Below are 23,314 nucleotides of genomic sequence, written 5' to 3'. Positions count from 1 at the left end.
CATATTCCACCCAAGAACATCAGACAACCATTGCCAAACTGCTTTAGCAAATGGACAATTGACAGTAAGATGATCTACATCATCGGCTGAGTTCATGCAGTTATGACAGATAGACACTAAAGGCAGCCCCCTCTTCTTTAGATTTTCAAAGGTTAAAAGCTTATTTTGCATTGCCAGACAACAGACCAGAGAAACTCTAGGTCTCGCTCCACTCCAACAAACTGAAAACCACTGCACCTCTGGGTGTGGATTTCTCCACCTATTCCAAACATTTCCAAAAGAGAAGACACCATGTCTCCACTGAAACCTGTCATCACCTTGCTTCAATGTTAGAGAGAGAGCAAAGTTCTTGAACTGGTGTAAAGTATTGGAGTTCTGATGTGGGAATTGCCACTGACCGTTCTGAATAATGGAAGATAATTTTGCTTGCTTGGCCAGATCAAAGTCTCTATGGACTCTATGTCCATATTTAGTCACCAAACTTTCCCCTTGAACCCATGGATCAGTAAACAAAAAAGTAGACTGTCCATCTCCAATCTGAAAATTGACATTTTGCAACATGAATTCCCTGACCTCTAGTATCTTCTTCCATAGCATATGATCTGTTTTCCCAGATTGATAATTCCAGTAGGATACAATTCGAGTATACTTCCATCTAAACCAAGCAACCCAGAGGCAGTCTTTGGATTGAAGGAAGGTCCAAACCAGTCGGCACATTGAAGTAGAATTAATGTCTGCAATTTTCCTCACCCCAAACCCAGCTTCCTTCTTCGGTCTGGTTGGTTTACTATTTTTCTATAAACTTGTATTTGCTTTAATCAGCCAAATTCACGTGGTGGTATTTTACTGTTAAGTTCGGTGCAGTTTCAAACATCAACAGTTTTAATTCGAATTTCAATTTTAAAAAAACCGTTAAAATCAATTCGATTCCAATTTAACTTGGATTGTATGCCATGTACACCCCTAATAATAATTGCAAATAGTTTCTTCTCTCACTCCGTGAACCGTTCTTTTACAAGTGCCACAAAGTTTGTTTGAGTTAATCTAAAAGTAATTTTCATGAAGGCTGAAGGCCAAATATTCATTAGAAAACTAAAATAATTATTCAATAATTTCTCTCTTTTTATATAATAATCTTTGGACTTTATAAATCAAATCAACATTTGAATTGGTTTTTTCTTTTCGTTTTTTTTTTTCTTTTTAAATTTTCATACAACATAATATTGTTTGACAAAAAAAAAAAAAAACTGAATCAATGAGTCAATTCCAGTTGTAAAAACGAAGCAAATTTTCTATGTTTAGTACCGTACGGAACTACGGAATTTTGAAAACTAAGTAGTTGTAAAAAAACATTCAAAATTGTTTCTCAACCTTGAGAGCGAGTCCGGAGGGACTAAATGTGTGAAAATTTTTCCAAGCCTTTTATCTTCCTCATCATTTGCCTACTTTCATGCTTCTCATGCCATTTACCTTATCCATATAAGTACACAAACTTGTCCTCACAGAGCTCAACTCATTCTCAAATTCTCCATGGACATGGAAGATGGTCAGACACATGAAAACGGGCCCACCGAGACGAGCATTCACTCGCCCGAGAGCCCATGTTCAAAGAACAGCAGCAACCACAACAACAACAACAACAACAAAGAACAAGATCGCTTCCTTCCTATAGCCAACGTTGGCCGGATCATGAAAAAGGTGATTCCGGGCAACGGGAAGATCTCCAAGGATGCAAAAGAGACGGTCCAAGAATGTGTGTCGGAGTTCATCAGCTTTGTCACCGGAGAAGCCTCCGATAAATGCCAACGTGAGAAGAGGAAGACCATCAATGGAGACGATATCATATGGGCTATCACCACCCTAGGGTTTGAAGATTATGTGAAGCCACTCAAACAGTATCTCATCAAATATAGAGAGTTGGAGGGAGAGAAGCTTCATGTGCCTAAGCTGCAGCAGCAGCAACAACAGCAGCAGAGGTTTGAGCAACCACAAGTACTACTACACCATGAAAGTCAAGAACAAAATACTATTATACCTTATAACAACCCTACTCATGTGTATAGTACTTCTACAACTCTTATTCCTCAGCCTTCCTTTGTGGCAGCCAATCAACCATTTTCAATGCCTTATTGATACTATGTGTTACAACACCAACCAAAAGTGACAATTAGGTTGTTAAAAAGGTCAACAATTCAATTCAAAGCACTCTAGAACAATACATTTGTTTTGTTTTGGATGAAAACAAAACGGCAAACGTACCAAACATAAGAGAATTTATATGATTTTGGCTTCATTGATAACTTCATAAGATCTTAGGGCTAGTTTAGTGTAGATCATGAATGAAGTAAGATTGGAATGGAATGAATCAAGGAATGAAATGGAAATGATATGATCCATTCCCATTACCTTGTTTGGTTTCCATTAATTACCTTATTTGATTGTAAATGAATTAAAAAAGGAAAACTATTCAACCAAATAAAGAATATTTTTATATACATACATATATATTTTTCTCTTCTTCTCTATTCCCAATCTTCCAAACATGATTTAAATTCTAAATTCGATCAGAACACAAAATCACCAGTTCATCTTCTTCATTGCTGATTCATTCGGCTAGTTCAACGTCGGCATCCTTGCTCACCGATTATTTCGTCCTTGCTTGTCGGAGCCGGCCTTGCTTCCTCCTTATTCGTCGTCGGTTGTTTACGCTCTTGGATTGTTGTAGGTTTGTAATTTGTTAGGAACACCACTTCAACCTTATTTTTTACTAGTAATATTTTGTGTAGTCAGTACTTTTTTTTTAGGTGGGAATGGAATTAATGGTCATTCATTTTGTCGGATGGTGGAATGATTTTAATAGAATGACCATTTTTCAAAAATAGTAGAGAATGATGATTTTAACTTTAAAATTGTGCACCAAATACAATAATAGGAAAAAAAAAAAAAAAAAAAAAAAAAAAAAAACCATTCCATTTGACTTTTTTTTATTCCATCAATTCCACTGCACCAAACTAACCCTTACTGAATCCGTTACATAAAAAAATATTCGCCTTAGCATATTTGGGGTATCATAAAGCAGCAGAGAAGCATCACAACCCTGTAAAAATTAATTCATTTCCACCCTCCCAGAAAAAAAAAAAAAAAAAAAAAAAAAAAAAAAAAAAAAGCCCCAAGTTTTAAGGAAAATATAAAATCAAACAAAAGTAAAAAGGTACTAGAGTATAGTAGTTTTGTGATGTTACATTAAAAAAAGCAATCATGGAATTACATGACATCTCCAATTTAGTCGGAACCATATTGTCCGGTCCGATCCGGTCCGGTCAGGACTACCTAATAACTTTTGCAGAATTGGAGGTCTACTAGGAACATTGCATGGTCATGATTGATTTAAATGAAGATTAAGACAATCATGCGGTATTCTGTTACTTCGATCCAAGGGGTCAAAAACGTTGAGGACTATGTATGTGGGACGTAGATTATGTTAGGTTAGGTTGGGTTGAATTTGGGCCATCACTTTTGGGTCTGGTCCAACTCTTACTTAGGCTCCAGCCTAACTGATCCATTTAGTATTGATGGGTACACCAAAATTCAAAATTCTTTCGGTGGACTTGGGCTAGCTCAGCCCAATTCTAGACTTGTTTGGAATTTGATAGGCCCTCCGGTGGAGTTGAGTCAACGACGGAATAGTACCCCTTAAACCATCCCCCTCTTCTCTACACGTTACTTTTCCAAATTTGTTCATCGACCGACCCAAATTTGTGTCCCTTTTTGTCTCTTCTCTCTTTCTCTCTCCTCTCATTTTATGTATACATATAGAGAGAAAAGACTGAAAATTAGATTTTTATATTAAAAGGACTGAAAAATATTAGTTGTTAGAGGAATATAGGGGTTCAACGTATACATATAATTAAATGACCCAAGGTAGCTTGTTGAAAATGACTTACGGAGACTTTTTTGGTAAATTATTTTAAGTCATTTACGGCTAAAATGATTTACATGACAAATAATTTCCTAACCTTATAGCCTCCCAAACACCGAAAAATAAAAAAAATAATATTAAAAAAATATTTTATGTTGAAATAAATGAAACCTAAATAAAGAATAAGTATAGAAAGATATACGAAATTCGTAAGTATCACACAACACCACCTTATAGATTATATGTTCCATCCATGTAGCAAATCATCATATATATGTATCACACACTTGACATTACTTGGATTATCCAATCATCATCTTATATATATATATATGTATAACTTAAACCCATATAAGTGAGTAAGCATTATTGACAAAGAAAATGACAAGGGTGAGTAACAAGTAATCCCCAATTAGGGTGAAAAGAGACCAAAAAAAAAGAAGCCTTCCACTTGTAAATGTGTGTCTACTTCAAAATAAGGTTCATAATTGTTTCGGGGCTTCTATAAAAGTGTTGGCACCAAAATTTGGCAGCCACCTCAGCGGTGACGTGGACCAGTGATGGGCCGACACGTGTTCAGCATGATTCCAAGTAAAGTCGGCCAACAGAGAGACCAAAGGAGAAAATCTAGAAAATATATTTCAGCCACTTTATTTATAAGTTTGTTGCTGAAAATATATATTTCTTGTAACAAGAATTTGAATTAATTCAAATTTGGTTATTGACTGAAAAGGGAATACTAGAAATACGGCTAGAAAGAAATCCCTATGAAGTAGGGATTTAACCAGAGAAAGGATTCCAACAAAGAAGGAACAATCATATGGCCGAGCTTAAGGAAAGAGATTGCTAAAAATTAGCAACTACTCTACCAACATTTTGGCAATAAATCGGCAATTTGTATTTGACTAAATCAAGGAGAGTCTTCAGCAAGAATTTTCGATTAAAGTTTAGTGAAGCAAGACGAGGCAAGACGTAGAAGATTACTGGGTCATGACCTAGTTTGAATAACAAAGCGAAGAAAATCAAGGGAAAGAGGATTTTTAGAGACAAAAGGAGAAAATCTAGGAAATATATTTCAGCCACTTTATTTATAAGTTTGTTGCTGAAAATATATATTTCTTGTAACAAGAATTTGAATTAATTCAAATTTGGTTATTGACTGAAAAGGGAATACTAGAAATACGGCTAGAAAGAAATCCCTATGAAGTAGGGATTTAACTGGAGAAAGGATTCCAACAAAGAAGGAACAATCATATGGATTCAAAAGCTATAAAAGGTTATTTAGGTTGTTAAAGGGAAGTACTTCAGCCGAGCTTAAGGAAAGAGATTGCTAAAAATTAGCAACTACTCTACCAACTTTTTAGCAATAAATCGGCAATTTGTATTTGACTAAATCAAGGAGAGTCCTCAGCAAGAATTTTCGATTAAAGTTTAGTGAAGCAAGATGAGGCAAGACGTGGAAGATTACTAGGTCATGACCTAGTTTGAATAACAAAGCGAGGGAAATAGGATTTTTAGAGCAATTAGTTAGGAAATAAGTTAATTAAGACTTCTATAAATAGAAGTGTTGTAATTTCTTTCCAATTTGTCCAGCACCACCCATGAATCAAAAATTCCTCAAAAATTCATCAAATGATTCAACGCCATCTTTATCTTCAATTCATTTGTCCAAATGACAAATTTCATTCGCAGAAATTAAGTTCTAGTAACTTATTCTTCTTTTGCAATGCTTAATTATGTTATTTACAAATTTAATCTTTGTTTTATGCAACGAATTCAAATGACAAATCTTTGATCAGATTTATGTCAATTTAATTCGGCCTGTTCTATTCCATTGCACCATTACTTTTCAGTCCATTTCGTTTCAGCCATCTTTATTTTAAAGTCAATTTAAATTCGCATTTTTACTTCTTTTAGCACCTAGATAAAAAGTCATTGCTACAAACAAGGCATAAAAGAATCTTACTGGGAGTTCTTACTAGTCTCCCTTCCACACAATCGCCTGAGATTCATTTTTAAGTGTTTTATACAAATACTCTAGCACGCCTGTAAAAAGTCCATCGACCGGTGTAAAACCAAAAAATCGCGCAAACAAAAAGAAAATGAAAACAAAAGAAAATTGTTCTTGTGCTTCACCAAAATGCAGGTGCTTTATGCACAAGATTGATTTATTATTATTATTATTTGTTAATAATGAGCAAGTTTTAGAACTTTGGGAACAACCAGTCATGCAATATTATTATTCCTCCTGCTCAAACAACCGGAATATCCTCCGAAACCAATGTGGCATAGCCACGTCATCTCACCAAGTTATCTCATTTTCTCTCTCTAAGAATCTATCATTCTTTTTCTGTTTCTGGTTTATTTCTTTCTCTCTCATAGATTAGTCTTTCAGTTGTTAGATTCTTCTCATCTTCTCTATTTCTCTCTTTGATGATTAAGGTTGATATATGGAATCCAAGAGAAAGCCAGAATTAAAGAGAGGGAAACCAACAAGAGGAGAAATTTTAATGCTCTGTATTTCTGGAATCTACGGTTGTCCGACGGCATGGCATGACCGAAAATGGGTATTGAAAATGGGTCTGCGACGGCAATGGACCAGGCGACTTCCAACGGTGGCGAGGCTGTAATTGGATTATCCAATTCTGGTAACCTTCGCTGTTGTTGGCAGCAGATAGGTGAAACCCAAATCCAAAACCTGCCCCCAACTGAATCAACTCATCCTAGTTTATGACTCAACACCTCTGGATCGAACCCAGTGCGGATAACTATGGACGATGAAGCCAGTTTTTCTGAACTGAATTTTTCCGACGAGCTTCATCGACCAAATGAGGAGCATAGCTATACTCTCCTTCTCCTTCTCCTTCAACACCACAGCGGCAACCACCCATCATGAAGAATTGCGGTTCTCTTATATATATATATATATATATATATATATATATATATATTTGTCTCACCATGTTACAAACCCATGCCACCAGAGAAAAAAGAGGAAATGATGGCGGCGATGAATCGGCGGGCCGCGGAGTTAACCTGCAAGATTGGGCACTCACTGTCGTGCATGCGAACTAAACCGTGACCAAGGAAGTGGGCGGCGCCGGAACCCATCAAGCTGTACCTTTCTTCTCTATAAACTTATTTGTCTCGCCTTTCTCTCTCTAACCCATTTGTCATCTTCAACCACCACCACCATCAAATTTTCAATCAGATTCCCCACATTTACTGTCACTGTATAATACAAACAAATCAAAAAATCTCAAAGATGACGTTTTTAGATCTAAACTTAGAAGAATAAATTGAGAAAGATGCGAGTTTTCTTTTTTTGGTTTTTTTGCAGTCAAGTCTTTCAGAAAGAAAGAGTAGAAGTGTGCCGTGGCATGATTTTTTGAGATGTCTTGGCATGCAAAGTCTAATTCGGAAGATATTTCGATAATTGGAATCGAAAGATCTATGACTATGACGGTTCTATTATTATTATTATTATTATTATTATTATTATTATTATTATCATTCATTTTTTATTATTATTTTTATTTTTCGGATCAAAATCCCACCGGACTAACTATACATACTTAAAATAGATATATAGGTTCCCTCTTAAGGTTAACCAAAATCCCTCGTTGAGTAGGATGTAAAGTCACAAAATGAAATGCATCAGACCGTTACTTGGTCAGGGGTTTAATCAAAACCCACATGGACTAGGAGTCTATATGTACCTATATAATAGGGTTCCGTCATAAGGTTGTAACCTAAGCTTATTTCTATAGCAATTGAAGCCGTCTAGTGATCGATCGATCGATCATCTTTCTTCATGTCCATGGAGTCCTTTAAACAAGCTTATCGCTGCTTTCCACTCTCTCATATGAACAAGTCCCATCTCGAAGCCGGAAATAGAATCATAATGCCTCCTTCCGCCCTTGACCGTCTGGCGTTCATGGAAGTGGAGTACCCTTTGCTTTTCGAAATCGAAAACCCTGCTTCTGGACGTGTTTCGCATTGTGGGGTTCTAGAGTTCAGCGCCGAGGAAGGTTTCGTCTTCTTGCCGAACTGGATGATGAAGACCATTAAACTAGCAGAGGGTGAGTTGGTGATCGTAAAGAAAACCAGCCTCCCCAAAGGTACCTACATGAAGATACAACCACATACCATGAAATTCATAAGTCTAACCAACCCCAAAACTGTGCTTGAAAAAGCTTTTAGGGACTTTGCTTGTATCACCATTGGAGATACTATCATGATCACTCATAACCACCAGGAGCATTACCTTGATATAGTGGAAACCAAAAACAGTGATTACTTGGAAGAATGACCCTGATTGTAGTAAAGCTCAAGTAGAGCCACCCAAGTTCACATCATTCACCGGTGCCGCTAGACGTTTGGATGGGAAAACAACACCTGTTGAACCAATTTCAACTTCAATAGCGGAAGATAATGGATCTGCTGCTGCTGACGACTTGACATTTAAGTCTCACAAGAGGCAAGGAAAGCTTGTGTTCGGTTCAGATGATACAATCCAGCCTGCAAAAATATCAAAGTCGGTCTCAAAACAGGATGTAAAGGGGGGAAGTTTAAAGATTGAAGAACAAAAGTTTCAACCATTCACAGGGAAGAAGTATATATTAGCAGGCTGATCACAATGTTTTTCTACTCTTGAACTTTATATGTATATTCAATGCACGCTAAACCAGTAAACTAGAGAGATAAATATGGTAAATTTGTATCTTACTTTACTGAAGAATTTAATTTTATATCCATCTCCAACTTTTTATCTTATCAAGATTGTTCTTTAGTTTGAACTTCTCTCCGACACTGGGAGACATATGGCTTTAACTGCATAAAGAAAAAGGGTAATGTGAGTAGGTATATCAAGTACAATGCATGCATATATACTGATTTTAAGTAAAATTATTTTGCTTAAAAAACCCAACACAGCAGTAGCTTCAAACAATGACTACTCTTGTTACAGCACTAGCTTCAAAAAATGACTACTCTTGTTCCAACAGACGCTTCAGTAATTTCAACACACCGCTGTAATACGAATGAGTAACGCAACAGCAGCTTCAAATAATAACTAATGTGCACTCTTCTTCAACCAAATGCCTCGTAATTTCAAACAATTCAACACATGACACGTTTTGTGCAAGTAACAATCTATAGCTATAATACGAATGAGATGAGTAGACGATCTGATGAAATTAAAAGCTGAATGGGAAGTCACTTTCATTCCCTCACAAAACTCAAAAGCAGGAAAACAAAATCCAGCAGCTAGTCTTGGCGAACTCTAATATGATCCGATTTTATAGGAAAACTGACGTGTCAATGAGTTGCTCTTACTCTAAAATGGAATTGAAAGGACAAAATTTCAAAGGAAAAAAAATTAATCAATCATCCTCACCGGAGCATAAAATATACTTTTTGGTGTTGGCTTGCATAACTCAGGTTGTAATATTGGCTCTTTTGGATTGTTTAGTGGGAAGGGATTTAACAAAAATTAGGACAAACAACAAAAAAAAATTAGAGATTTATTTAGATGGTTGTAGTTTCTAAGTGGCATTTGGTGCTTTTACATAGTTTTTGCTTGTTCTCGGTAACTTAGAAAGCCTTGAAACTTCAAGAAAGTTTCTACTTCATCATTTTTCTTCATTGTGTAAATTAAATTTTTTTATTAATTTCATTGACATTTGATGCACAAAACTACAATATTCCTAATCGTTTGAGAAACATCTAACTTAGCCAAGATCCATTTTTTTAGATATAAAAGTCTAGATATTCTAGAAAAGTGTATGTGATAGAAAAAAAATAGTTAAAAAAAATCTATATAAAATAAGGAGGTGGAACACTTGGAAAAAACCTCCTTTTTCTATAAATATTCTACGTCTCTATTTAGAATTTCCAACAACTTCTCCTTCCATATATCGAAAGATAGCCATGCTTAATTCGAAAGATAGCCATGCTTAATTTTGGGAAAATGCAACAATATCATCAAGAAATAAAAATTCAATGACTTTGAAATTGTAGCTCTGAAAAGATATGGAAGCTTTTCTAATATGGTTGGTTTTAGTTGGTTTTGTAATTGCAGCTTTAGTTGGTGTTGTAACACAGTTATTTTTTAGATACATTTCCAGACACACCTATGTGGTCAGGTGGATTATTGCTACTCCTACTCTAGTGGGAAGATACCAGCCCAAATCTCACTTTCATGCACCCATCAACCCTCATTGACTTTTGCTAGGCGCCTTTACCATTAAAGTTTAGTAGGGTCCGTGCTGCTTGTCATCATTTGATGATAAATCTCGGAAAAAGTTATAACTGACCATTCTGACTCATGACTGTGAGTGAGACGTCTGTGTGAACTTCTCCACTCAGAGTATAATGTGTCCCAAGACAATCCCTTCTTGTGAGCTGAAGTCGTCAAGTGGAGAATTACTCAATGTCCTAGATAAATTTTGTTGGAACAAAATTCTTACCATCCACCCTCATCAACTGCCTTGTCACATTTCTATCTCTTTTGCTCTCAACAAAAATATGACATAATAACAGCAGTCAGAAAAGCAAGTATGACAACGTCTACTTTACTCAACACATTTTGAGAGACCATAGTACTTGTTATTTAATAATTTCCTTCAATAAGCATTCTTGAGCTTCTAACACTCATCTATATCACGTTCTCGTAATGTCACTTGGACATCTATAACAATGCAACTATAATTTGAAAAAAGAAAGAACAAATAATTTCTTATCTTAATACCTTGTCCTCTTTTACAAGGGTATAAAAAACTTTTGGGACTGATTTTGTAACAACTACAAGAAGCTGAGCAGCAATTTGTCACTCATCGGTGACGCAAAACGTTCAATGAACTATTCACACAGGTTTGCCAAGTCAATACACCTGAAACTAGACACCATCCAACCGGCCGAACCACACATTGGCAGCAAAGCACACAAAAGCAACCAAGCACAAAATAAAAAAAAATTAAAAATAAAAATAAAAAAAAGAAGAAAAAAAATGGACATCTTCCTTGAACTGCTAGCCAGAATTTCCATCAATAACAAAATTCTACTCGGAAGTTTAGACTGTTAGTGATAAACCAACTGGTGGAGTTTCAGGAGCCTTGTCCCACTCAACTGATGTAACTTCTATCTCAGCAGGTCAGCAATCTTATCATACAAACTCCACCGTACATTTCTGGTTTAACCATGAGTAATTGAAGTGAAAACACTCAGCAACACCAAAGTGGTTTGCAAGATGTAGGACAGCTGATTCCACAGCATGAGAGTTTGGTGAGACGGAACTGAGAGTTGAGGAAGGCAAAAAGGCAACCATTGATCATTGTTGTCCCAAGGGCAGAAATGCATAGGCACAGACCGGCAGAATATAAATCTGGGGAGACATTGAATAAGAACATTGGTCATCAATTGGACACTATAAAAAGCATTTAAATTAGACTTCACGCTACATACATAATTCATCAATAAAATACTTTGGTCATTTAGATTTTCCATTGAGCTGCATGGAGCTTCCATAAGATAATATGCCGTTTGATATGTTACATTATCCCGGATGCAGAGAGCTAATGTGTCTTAACATTATGTGAATTATTCGTGGGGAGTTTGAGCTTATTAATCTAATTGATTTCAGACATTAGAAGATTTTGGAGGGATTAATATGAAAGTCAGAGTGCAACTCTCATTTCCTAATGAAATCTCTACATATTGGAAGATAATGGATGCCCCAACATGAAGAGTGTATTTCTTATTTTCCTCAAGAAAATTATCAACTCTCATTACCTAATTGTATTCCAGTCTTGTCACTGCGATTCGAAAAATAGCAATGCAAGGAAGCCACAACCGTTGATTTTCTAAAATATTCACACAATCAAAAAATTCTTTTTCTAAATAATATATTGTAAAAGTTACCTGAGAATAAGCCGCTGTAAAAATGGATCAGATAAAACTTGGGACCAAACTAGGTCCAGGTTGGTTGACTACAAAGTATCATTTCTTAAGGGGAATGCCCCAGAAAAACTGACTTTCAAAGGTGAATACTACAAAGCTGTTTTTGCAATGCAACACAATGTCCAACCCAACTGTCATGTCTGTTTTAGAATGGATTCTATAATATTTGCTAATTATACTTGCTAACAGGTGGACGTTGGGACTTCTGGGGAAGAGCAGGTATCGATGCGTAGGTACTTCAGACATTATCTATTGCAACCACGAAACACCCCACATTTCATAAAGCTGCCCTTGTATGCAATGTAGTGAACAAAGTTGTCTCAAAAGTCAAAACGATGATCAGTTAATTTAAGGATTTCTAATGGTGCTTCCTTGCCTTCCAAAGTAGAAGGTTGAGTTGAAGTCCCCATAGGGTCAAAAGTGGGTGCGTGAGTTTGTTGCCAAGTTATAAAAAGAAGAAAAAAACGAAAAATTACAACAAAAAAGTAGTTCTAGATGATGTTCTCCAAGTAAATCACTACAATATATTCTAGACCACTAGTGGAATTGCAACTCATTCTTCCTTGAATTGAACTCGGAAACCTCCTTTGGAAAGGTATGCTACATCTGTACTCAGTATGAACTATGAACATACTGGAAGACATCCCTAAGAAAAAATTTGCTAGAACATGAAAAATCCCTATAAAATTCTATGTACAAATAAAATGTGAAATAAGCAATGCAGCAAATGCCTTAATATTTATTCAGATAGTTGAGTTATTTAAGATCAATATGCAACAGTCAGTATTAACATTTCAAACTTGTCAATTAAATGTGAAAGTAAGGAGGAAAGTAAAAGAGAGAAGAAAACCGTAAATATTTGACTTTTTATTTTTCTATCTGATAAGTTCCACAAAGTTATCAACTCAAATTTTCATGAATTTACTGGTCAGTTCCCCTTTCAGGGACAAAGCTGTCTCCAAAGTCATCATGTAGCATAGACATGAAGGGATTAATTACATTAGCATTTCATGTGGCCAAAGCAAAACCATGGGTTAGAATCTATTGTTCTACTTCTATGAGTCTATCTTATGATTAATGAGAAGTAGTGCAGCAACCGGCAAGCTAGTCATTCAAAAGTTTTGACAAACCTGCCTTGAATGCACGGCTATTGTAAAAGCAGTCTTCAGGGAAAAAGAATTATATCACCAGGGTAGAGGTTATTTGAACCTGAAAATTCAAAAGTACTATCAAGGGTGCATAAAATGATATTATAATACAAAAGGCTCAGCCTAGTAAGATTTCATCCTCCTCCCAGACATTGAGGGTTCAAGTCTTCACTGGGGCATTAGTCGCTGTGTGAATGTTGGGTGCATGAGCTTTTACCTATCAAAAGAAAAAGAAGAAGAAGAAGAAGAAGAAGAGATTATAATGACCGAACCCTTCAGAATAAACACTGTACCGGACACAGGACGAGTCAAATATTGGTTGCTTAACTCCATTTCTGCTAGGACCTACATACATATAATTTTCAAAACAGTGGCTTGAGTCCCCTTTGTAATTAGCATGATTTTCAGGCATGAAGCCGTTCTGCTCATGAGAGGTATGAGAAACAACTTTAATCCTTGAAGATTTCTTTGTATCTCTGATGCCTTCCATCAGAGAAACATTACTTTGACCAAGCTTCCCTGCATTTAGATCACTGGTGTAAGTTATCCAGGATTGTAAGGCAATGATCGGTTCACTTTTAAGATAACAATAAAAACAAAAGTAACTTGAGCCAGATATATATATTAGCACTACACTATCTGGAGGGAGCTCCTCACAGATTGTAGCAATAACCTTGCCATAGATGATCGACCAACCAAACATAACACATACAAGTAAGATATCCAAAAATGAATGGAATTTCTCAGGAGAAGGAAAAAAATAAAAAAAGGATGTGCAGCAAGGGAAGAACGAAAAATATGATTTATCGGGAAAAAAAAAATGGACAGAAAATATGTATTTAAGTATCTAAGACAACTGCCCCTTCTATTTGTTGTTTCCCAGACACTGCTACACAAAGTATAACAGATACATCACACTTGATGCAATCCCATTTTCAAAAGAATGTAAAAATCGCCAAAAACAAGTGTAATGCAGTACAAAGACATGGTACTTAAATCTAATGCTATAAAGAGGAGTAGGTTGGAATAAATTTTTCAATGAGAATTATGATGTCCTTGTGTAGCCTAATTACTAGAAGAACATAAAAAAGAAAGCAGAAAGGCCCACCAAAAGTATAAGCATAACCATTTGATCCAAACTCTTATCTTGGATCCTTGAGTAGAAGCAGCAACTCTATTGACTCCTACTTACAAATAAAGCAAGTTAACTGCAATACATATAACTATGTTGAGGCTCTAAAACTCACAGCTATCAATTGCGCCACTGATGGACAATAGAGAATAGCCTTCCTTGGGTTTGGACTTTGGAGATAAAGTTGGATCAGTTATATCTGCAGCTAGATTCATATCGATTAGTCCAGAAGTACCAGAATGATCAATTGACACACCATTCTCATGCGATTCAATCGGATGCTTTTCATAGGAAGATCCACTTAGTTCCAATTCCAAACATTGCAGCATTCTAAAAGTGTCCAAAGTAAGTTCAGCAAACTTGACCTGAAATGACAATGCAAAAGCAGGAGAGTTTTTTTGCTAATCATTTTTGGAATCATCAAGTACCAAACAGTGTCATACCGATAGCCAGCCATTAAGACTAATTACCTATTTCTGGTGATAGCTTCTAAGCAGTGTAGCGCGAAATTTTAGATCATTCTTTGCATGGAAACGTGTTACGTATGGGAGAGAAGCTGGATATATAAGAATCAAACATAGGACAATGCCGCAAAGGCTGAATGTTCATTGAGGATATATCAGCTTTCATAAACCGGACGATTTCTTGCAGCAGTTGTTGCCACTCTTTGAAGTTGGTTTTCTAAGAAGAAATAATTCAAATATCAAGCAAGCAATATAAAATCTGGATACAGAGTTCTCTTCTGACAAGAGGCAGTGGATTCAGGAAATAGATAAAAGATTTGTAAATTGATCAGATTAAGATAATCAAAGAATGAATGAATAATAAGAACTTGTAAAAAAAGTCTGCCCAGATAAACAAGCTGATCTGCACAATATTAAGGTTCTATAGCACATGGTTAAGCCGAACCATGAACTCACAGTTGAAAGGCACTTGCACTCCACAAGTACACATTGATCATAATTTGGAAGAGATATGCATTCACAATATTGTGTAGGAAAGATAAGAATGCAGCACCGCCCTCAAAGCTTTGAATGAGTTAATCCACTGTATTTTTTCTCTTAATCCTGGCAAACAAGGGGGAGGGGGGACTTGAACATGGACATACCCGCTCAGGGAGTTGGGTGCCCTATCAACTAGGCTAATGCCTAAGTTAATCCACTGTTCACAAAGCTGTATTGGTACCTTTTTATGAATGCATAATTTTTTATCCTGGTTATTGAATTTCAAACCAGTAGGTTGCAAATTTTTTCCCCGACTCTTTCCCTCGAGAAATTTGGAGCAGGAGCTACGAGACATTTAAAAAATTTACTCATTTATAAGAGTTAATACACTCATATTAAATACCTTAAAGGAGGCAATCTCTTGTTCTATGGAATTGATACGTTTTTAATTTTCCCTTGAGTCCGATAATTTTAACGAAACTTTGATGCGTTAATAAGATTCCACATCTATGACTTACACACAACAATTTTCTTTTATAAAATAAATCAACAACTGGACCAACATACGGTCATCCATTTCACATTCAAATGCATCACCTTCCCTCTCTTCTACCTCAGGTGAGATGACTTCTCATCCAGTTTGGGTTGCAGTTGATCTTCCCTCAAACTCATATAATTTGGAGACACTTTTTTTCTCCCCAAGCAATTTGGAGACTTTTGCTAAAGAGTGAAGCCAAAAAAAAAAAAAAATCAGAAGTTACCTTCATAAGAAAACACTACATAATATCAATTTTAAACACCAAATACTGCAGAAATCTAGAGGACTAAACTCATTATTAACTCACAAGTTCCACTACACCAAAACATTTATTAAATCATCACAACTCATCCATCACAAAGATTCTCTATCCAGAAAATCTTCTGATATACAATTGGTTTCTTGAGAGCTAACTTTTGCCCAGAAACACACGCAGCAAACAAACCCAAACAAACAGGGAACAAGTGTGGCAAACAAAGCCAAACAGGGAACAAGCCGTTAAGGAATTAATCTTGCTGTGATTCGGTTAGTATATTTGATATGTGTTGGAGAATATCATAGGAGTGATTTTAGCCTAGAATATTGATTGGAGTGGTTTATGGGATTGATTTTAGGAATCCTCCATCAATGTATTTCCCATATTTATCACTTGTATTTTTTCACCTATAAATAGAGGTGCTGATTGTAAACAATATTAAGAGGGAATATAGTAAGAGTAATGTAGCCCTTTGGGCTCTTTGTGCCATGGATGTATGCCTTAGTGGCTAAACCACGTTATATTCTTGTGTTCTTCATGTTTAATTTCTCTCTTCAACTTCTACATATTTAAACAATTAGACACTTGGTTTACAAGTAAATTAGGAACCCTCAAAGAGTCCCTATTTATAAAGAATAAACCCATTAATAATCCATTCTTGACATACCCAACAATGAAAGATTGGCCAGTTATCAAAATTTGATAATCTAAAGAAAGAACAACGGTGAGAAGAAGAAGAAGAAGCAGCATAATGGTCCAAACCCACCACCAGACATGCCTATATGGATGAGGAATTGAATCGGGGAGATTGGTGGTTGTAGGATCAAGCTGGTGATACAAAAGGGTTTGTTCCCAACTGATCTTAGCAACATTCACAATCATTTGTCAATGCCGGTAAACGATGTGAGAAGTGAATTCCTGACCGAGGATGAGAAGGTGAGGTTGAAGATGAAACAAAGAAAGGAATGGTTGGGAATAGAAGCTTTATTGATTGATCCAGAGTTGAATGAATTTAGGACAAAGTTGAAGAGGTGGGACATGGAGAAGAAGGGTACTAACACCAAACCTACCCCAATGTATGTGTTGGTTAAGCCTTGGAAAGTAGTTGACAAAGCCAATAATTTTGTTGAAGATGATGCTGTTCAAGTTTGGTCATTCCGATGATGATGGTGGCAATTAAAGACAAGGCTTCTCATCTTCAAGATTAGGATTAATTCTACTTGTTTATATATATATATATATATATGTAATTAAAATGAATATTGATCTGCAAACTCATGCATATATATATATATATATATATATATATATATATAGACAAAATGATTTTTCCATAAAATATTTGTCTTGCTTCTAATTTTGTTACTTTAACTGAATCTCTAATTCCCAAAGGAAATCTACGAACCCAACAATGAAGGAGTTTCAATATATTTTGAACAATATAGTACAAGAGACAAGGAATGGCATACCCTGATGAACCCAACAATGTTATGAAGCTAGCAATGAAAAATGTTATATAATGACTAGAAGATATTTTTTTAAAAAGCTGTGTTTCTTAAGCTAGCTATATTTAGTTCATATGGGTTAAAAGAAATAGACACGCCTCAATTTGATTTGCAATAAATATATATATATATATATATATATATATATATATATATATATATATTGCAAATCATATATATACGAAAATTCATGAATATGATTGTTAAGTATTTTTCTAAAAAGTTATTATAAATTTATTCAAATTGATTTTTTATTTTTTTAAAATAAAAAGTATGCTTGTTGGGCAACTTGAACCCGCCCTGACTCTAATGTAGGGTGAAGCAAGAAGGGTTTGAAAATTAATTTTTTTGTTGGTCGGGTAGGAACCCCAAACCCTCCATGTTGATATCGCTACAATGGGTTCAAATGAAACTAGGGAGTACAGAAAAGTATCTTCAACTTTCAATCTTGCCAAAACAAACAATAAAGGTTGTTATATAAAGATCATCATTGAGGACGTGGAGTTCCTAAGGTGGAAACAATCCAACAAAAGGTTTATATGTGGAGTGAATTCTATCCACTATAATTTATGTTACATGGATTCTTCTAAATGTGTGAAATATTGTATTCTACAGATGACAAAAGGATATGGATATTTGAAGTGTTTGACATGTCTCATTGGACATGCAATCAGCAAGCACATCTAATATCACCATAATCAAAGTTACTTTTAAATGTGTCAAATATCCATGTCAAACAATTTACACCTAGGCAAAGATATGAGAAATGTTCTAGACATGCCGGGGTGCACATGAGCCTTGGTAAGCATATCCAAATTATTTAAGTTTATTATATAATGTACATAATATAAAACACTTCTAATATATTTCTTTTGTTAAATTATTACTTCAAAATGAGTGATAAAACACCACTTAACCCCAAAATAAAAAGAACAATATAAAAAAATATGAATATTTAGCAGTGTTCCTAGTGACCTAGGGGTTGGAATTTGATACTACACAAATCCAAACGTGGTGCACTTATTTGAGTTCACATAACCTGTGTTACATGGACTCCCCTATTCCCCTTAACATACCTATGTCAACACATCACATGACATGAGTATGCGTATAGAATGTGTGTCAGAACATTTACTTTATATGTGATGATGGACGAAGAAACAAACTTATTTTGAAAGCAAAGAGGGGTTGCATATTTGTTTGATAGATAAAATCCCGGTTTCTTCATCGCAACATATTTAATTTAAATTATCAGTTAATATATTTTTAAAGAACAACAGTATTATAAAACTTTTATATAAAATGCTAAATGAGCTAGATATGTCAATCTGCCTGTACCCAAGTTTTGGACAAATTACAAGCCAGTATACGAAGATTTGGAATTCAGCAAATCTGACATATGGAGACACAGTTGCACCCGGTACACGCATTCGAATCCATGTAATAGCACAGTCAAAAAATAGTTGAGTCTCGGCATGCAAATAATACTAAAGCTTATATTCAAACTAGTATACTCATTTTATTCCTCCCAGAACACTGCACTGGACAGACTAAAATTGGATAATGGTCCTCTTTATCCCTTGTCATATATTTTAGAGATCTGTTGTATCAGTGCACTTTTTTCTGCTCTTTAGATTTTCTTTTGAAGTCATATACAATTTATGTTTATGAGCTAAGAGGGTTGGACTGAAAACAGACTTAACATTTGGCAATATTTACACAAAATTATTGCTCTCAATATTGGAACCCACGTTCTACCTGTGAAAGCCTGAGCTTTCACCACTTCCCAAGGCAATGGCCCCTACCTACACCAGCGCATAAAAAGACTAACTAAAATAAGGAGGAAAAAAAAAGAAAAAAAAAAGAAAAGATCTTTTGTTCTCATAGTTGTCATAAGGTAATAATGGATAGATGTCTAACAGAGCGTAGTTTTGATGACAAAAATTATGGTTAGTGCCACAGACTTGCTATATGAACAACGTGATGACATGGGGTTCAGTACCCACACTTACAAAACCTCATATTTCAACTACTTTAGGAGAAGTCAAGGAACTGAAGATATTGCAAATGGAAAGGAAAAACGATACTATACCATACTTTAAATTCTCACTTAACTTTGCTATACATGTTTGTTTCAACTTGTCTTCTCAAAAATCAATACGAGATATCAGCTGCTACAAAATGTGGACAACATTATGATCAACTCTTTAATCATATAAATTGCACATATTGACCATTAAAAGAAAAAGAGCATACAATATCATGTTTTATGCATGTAATATTTTTTCAGAATGACTAATTTAGATTATCACTACAGAAAAAATAACCAAATATGAGTAACAAGAATCATAAAGCAGGACCATCATATCAATAACAGAAACTGAAAATTTCAATCTAACATAAAGACAGTCTTAACTGGCACCATTCTTTTGGGGGAAACTTTTTGGTTTTTTATTTCTTCAATTGCCGTTATAATATGCACAACATTAAATTAAGAAACTCCAAATGACAAATGTCATGAAGACACAAAACCTATATAAATGTTTAACATCTAGTACCTGTTCCTTCAACAAGCAATTGTCTGTCAGATGAATAGTTTGGTATGCTCAGTTGGATGAAATCCTCTCTTTGACATCTCTTCAGCCCATCTTTTAGCCTCAGTTGTCATACCATGATTGGAGAAACCACGTACTAAAATGTCATAAGTCCACCGATTGGGCTCATATCCTTTTTTACATAACCTATTGAATAACTCACAAGCGCTGTCCATGTTATTGATGCTTAACCTTCTCAACAAGAAGTTGTATGTGTATATGTCAAGTGGGAAGCACTGTTCAATCACTTTTTCCAATTCCTCAATATCTTGATTCACTTTAATATGATGAGAAAATGTACCAATCAGCTCACCAAGCAACGAACTGAAAGATGTCCCATTTTGCCAACCCTTTGAATGAACCCAAGCCCCATAAAGCTGATTGGTCTTCAGAGAGTGCAACAATAGTACATTACCGATAAAGGATGAAACATGACGACCAACTTCCATCAATTCCTCAATAAGACCAACTACAAAATCATATTTCTGATATGAGCACAGCAACTTTATGAGCTCCTCATAACATTCAAGACTTGGTTTTAATTTGGTTTCCTTCATTTTCATCAAGATTCCCAATGCAATGTCTGGTTTCTTGGCTTTGCAAAGACCAACAATCATGGTATTGTATAATTTTCTCCCAAGTTTTCTTCTCTGGGACAAATCATCAAAAAAAGTTAGAGCATCAAACACTCTTTCGTTCTTTAGATAACTCTGCAACATCAGTATATCAGAACTCAAATTGGGCAAGATACCACTTCTCCACATCATCTCAAATACTTCTCTAGCTAGCTCAGGTTTTCTGGCGTGCCCAGCTCCATCAATGAAGAAGTTATAAATCTGACAATTGGGCTCATGACAAGATAGCTGCATCTCCAGCAATTTAAGAAATTGCTTCTCTGGATTCTCCATAGTACATAAACAACAAATGACAGCTCTGAACAACTCTCGGGTTGGGCTGTGACCTTTTTCTTGCATTTCTATGAGTAATCTAGCGGCAATATCTCCCCTATTGGACTTGTTAAAACCACTTATCAAGTTAAAGTAAGTATATTTACTAGAAACTTTACCTGATCTGTTGAGTTGCCCATGTAACAAATAACCATGTTCCAATTTCCTGGCTCTACAAAGAACCGATATGAACTTATCATAAATTGAATCACTCGGCATAAAGTTTCTCTCAAGAGCTAGAAGAATCAACTCCTTCAGCTTATCAAGCTTCCCCTCTCTACACAGGGCATCAGCAAGTATAAAAAAGGTTTTTCTACCAGGGAAGGAACCTTGGTCAAGAGAATTTTTCAACACGCAATAAGCTTCATCAATGCTCCCATCCCCAGAGAGCGTATTGATTAGATAATTGTAAGCCATGCTACTTGGAGAGAGGCTGAACTCCGCCCTCGAATTGTACAACTGGAGTGCAACGTCCACCATCCCTGCCTTGCAAAAGAAGCATAGAGCAGCATTCATGGTGACTTGATCAGGATACTTATTCTTCTCCTTCATTTCCATCAACAAATCACATACCTCCTCAAGCCGGTTCTCCCTCAAAAGTCTGCAAATCAAAGTATTATAACGGAACACATCAGGGACATAACCTTCAAGGGACTTCTTGCTCCGCAGGAATTCCAGTGCCCCATCTAGCTTCCCAGCTCGAACAAGATCATTAATCCACACACTGTACGCATGCTCCATTGGGACTACACCCGACTCCCGAAACTCCTCCACCAACCTTGCCGCCTTCTCAAACTGATTATTCTTACAGAGTCCATCCACAAGAACACCCACAACGTGGCCGTTCAATAACCGGTTGCTACCCACAAGCTCGCGAATGAAAATTTCAGCTTTGTCCAGCTGCTTCTGCTTGCAAAAGCTCTTGACCAATATAGAATGTGTGACCTCATTCTCGAATCCTCGGACTGCAATTTGCTTGGCCACGATTTCAACCACATCAAAACAATTCTCCTCCACCAGGGCATTGAGAAGCACGTGGTAAGTGTAGCCATCCAAGTCGATACCCTGAAAACGCATTCTGCCGAACAGTTGGAGTGCAACCTCAGGCTTGCCCGCAATGGCATAGCCCATGACAAGCGTGTTATAGAATCTCACCCTGTGACCATATCTATGCTTCGTGTAATTCTTCAAGAAGTCGAGCATGAGAGGCATGAGCTTGGCCCTGGATAGGATGTTGAAGATGGCGTAGAAAGTGGAGCGGGTGTGGTAGAATCCGGGTTGTCGACCCGACCAGTCGAAGAATTTCAAGCAGGAGAGCACATGATCTTTGCCGTAATTCAAGACCTCCAGCACCAAGGCTTCGGAGAGACAAAGGCCGAGCTGCGAGAGGGCTGCATCAGCGGACTGTCGAGACAACTCCTCCTGGTGGTCGTTCTGGGAGCCCAAGATTTGGAATATTCGGTCCAGCAATGGCTTGTTTCGAGACTTGAACCATTCTCTGAAGGAATGGACCACGTCCTCTTCTGACCCAATTGCCGCCGCCGTGGACGGAGGCTCAAACTGAAAGAATGGAGAATAGCCAACGTTGCTGCTGCGGGCGGTGGTGGAACTGTAGAAGAAAAACGCGGCGGCCACGGTGGTAGAGTTGCTGTTGACGGAGATGATGATGGGAAGATGGGGAAGAAAGGCCCTAGGTTGTTTCCTCCCACATACACATCTGAGTGTTAGCATCGTCAATCTCTATGAATCAATCATCACAAACACATATGACGAGCAAATCCTGCTCAATAAAGGACTTGCGTGTCAAATTGGGTCACGGACCGCCGAGACCAGACGACTTGAAAGTATCCATCTCGCATTGCCAACAGCAAAGCTTGAATAACTCCTCCTTTTTTCAGTAACGATTGGGGTTCGCTGGTGGTGTTGGTGTTGCTGAGTTGAATTTTCGATCGATTTTTTTTTTTTTTTTTTTTTTTTTTTTTTTTTTTTTTGAAAATTCAAACAATTTGTTATAGGCTTGGATTGACCAATTAATGGGCCACTGAGCCCAACTTAATTAAAACAAAATTACAATGGGTCTCAACTCTTAACACACTCAAATCCTAAGACATATATAGCCCAAGTCTCAGCACCAAAACCCAAGTTCTAAGAATCTCTCAAATAGCCACATTTGGAGTAGTATCTCTATCTTTCAAAGAAAATATTATGGATTTGAGTTTTATTAGGAATAAATTGGTGTGCGAGTTTCTTACTAATTAAAAAATTGGAGTAGTATCTCTATCTTTCAAAGAAAATATTATGGATTTGAGTTTTATTAGGAATAAATTGGTGTGCGAGTTTCTTAGTAATTAAAAATTTTAATTTTTGAATTT

At 36.2% G+C, this 23,314-nt stretch overlaps 2 protein-coding genes across 10 annotated transcripts; one reads left to right on the top strand and one right to left on the bottom strand.

Moving 5' to 3' along the window:
• The first annotated feature begins 1,536 nt into the window (after positions 1–1,536).
• Positions 1,537–2,133, top strand: LOC132267666 (nuclear transcription factor Y subunit B-7-like). Its single transcript, XM_059768794.1, has one exon. It carries the CDS (start codon positions 1,537–1,539, stop codon positions 2,131–2,133), a length of 597 nt encoding a protein of 198 aa, XP_059624777.1.
• An 8,579-nt stretch (positions 2,134–10,712) lies between these two features.
• On the bottom strand, positions 10,713–23,046 carry LOC132267168 (pentatricopeptide repeat-containing protein At1g71210, mitochondrial-like). 9 transcript variants are annotated; one of them, XR_009468910.1, is made up of 6 exons: positions 19,960–23,046; positions 14,629–14,839; positions 14,274–14,523; positions 13,299–13,545; positions 13,009–13,087; positions 10,713–11,303 (listed from the first exon to the last, which is right to left on the bottom strand). XR_009468910.1 is itself a non-coding variant. In XM_059768246.1 (2 exons), exon 1 carries the CDS (start codon positions 22,671–22,673, stop codon positions 19,986–19,988), a length of 2,688 nt encoding a protein of 895 aa, XP_059624229.1. In that variant the 5' UTR covers positions 22,674–23,046; the 3' UTR covers positions 10,713–11,303; positions 19,960–19,985. The 9 variants fall into 9 exon arrangements, 3 of the variants coding, with proteins under 3 accessions (XP_059624229.1, XP_059624228.1, XP_059624230.1); XR_009468909.1 differs by having other exon boundaries at positions 13,320–13,545; XR_009468906.1 differs by having other exon boundaries at positions 13,009–13,545.
• Positions 23,047–23,314: the final 268 nt, after the last annotated feature.

Source organism: Cornus florida, unplaced genomic scaffold (genome assembly GCF_030987335.1).
Source record: "Cornus florida cultivar Cherokee Brave unplaced genomic scaffold, ASM3098733v1 CherokeeBrave_3.0.0_Hap2_Chr07, whole genome shotgun sequence".
Classification (NCBI taxonomy): Eukaryota; Viridiplantae; Streptophyta; class Magnoliopsida; order Cornales; family Cornaceae; genus Cornus; species Cornus florida.
This window is presented reverse-complemented; position numbering and strand designations above follow the sequence as displayed.

Coding starts and splice junctions, on each gene's coding strand:
- LOC132267666 (XM_059768794.1), top strand. CDS start 1,537: ATGGAAGATGGTCAGACACATGAAAACGGGCCCACCGAGACGAGCATT.
- LOC132267168 (XM_059768246.1), bottom strand. CDS start 22,673: ATGCTAACACTCAGATGTGTATGTGGGAGGAAACAACCTAGGGCCTTT.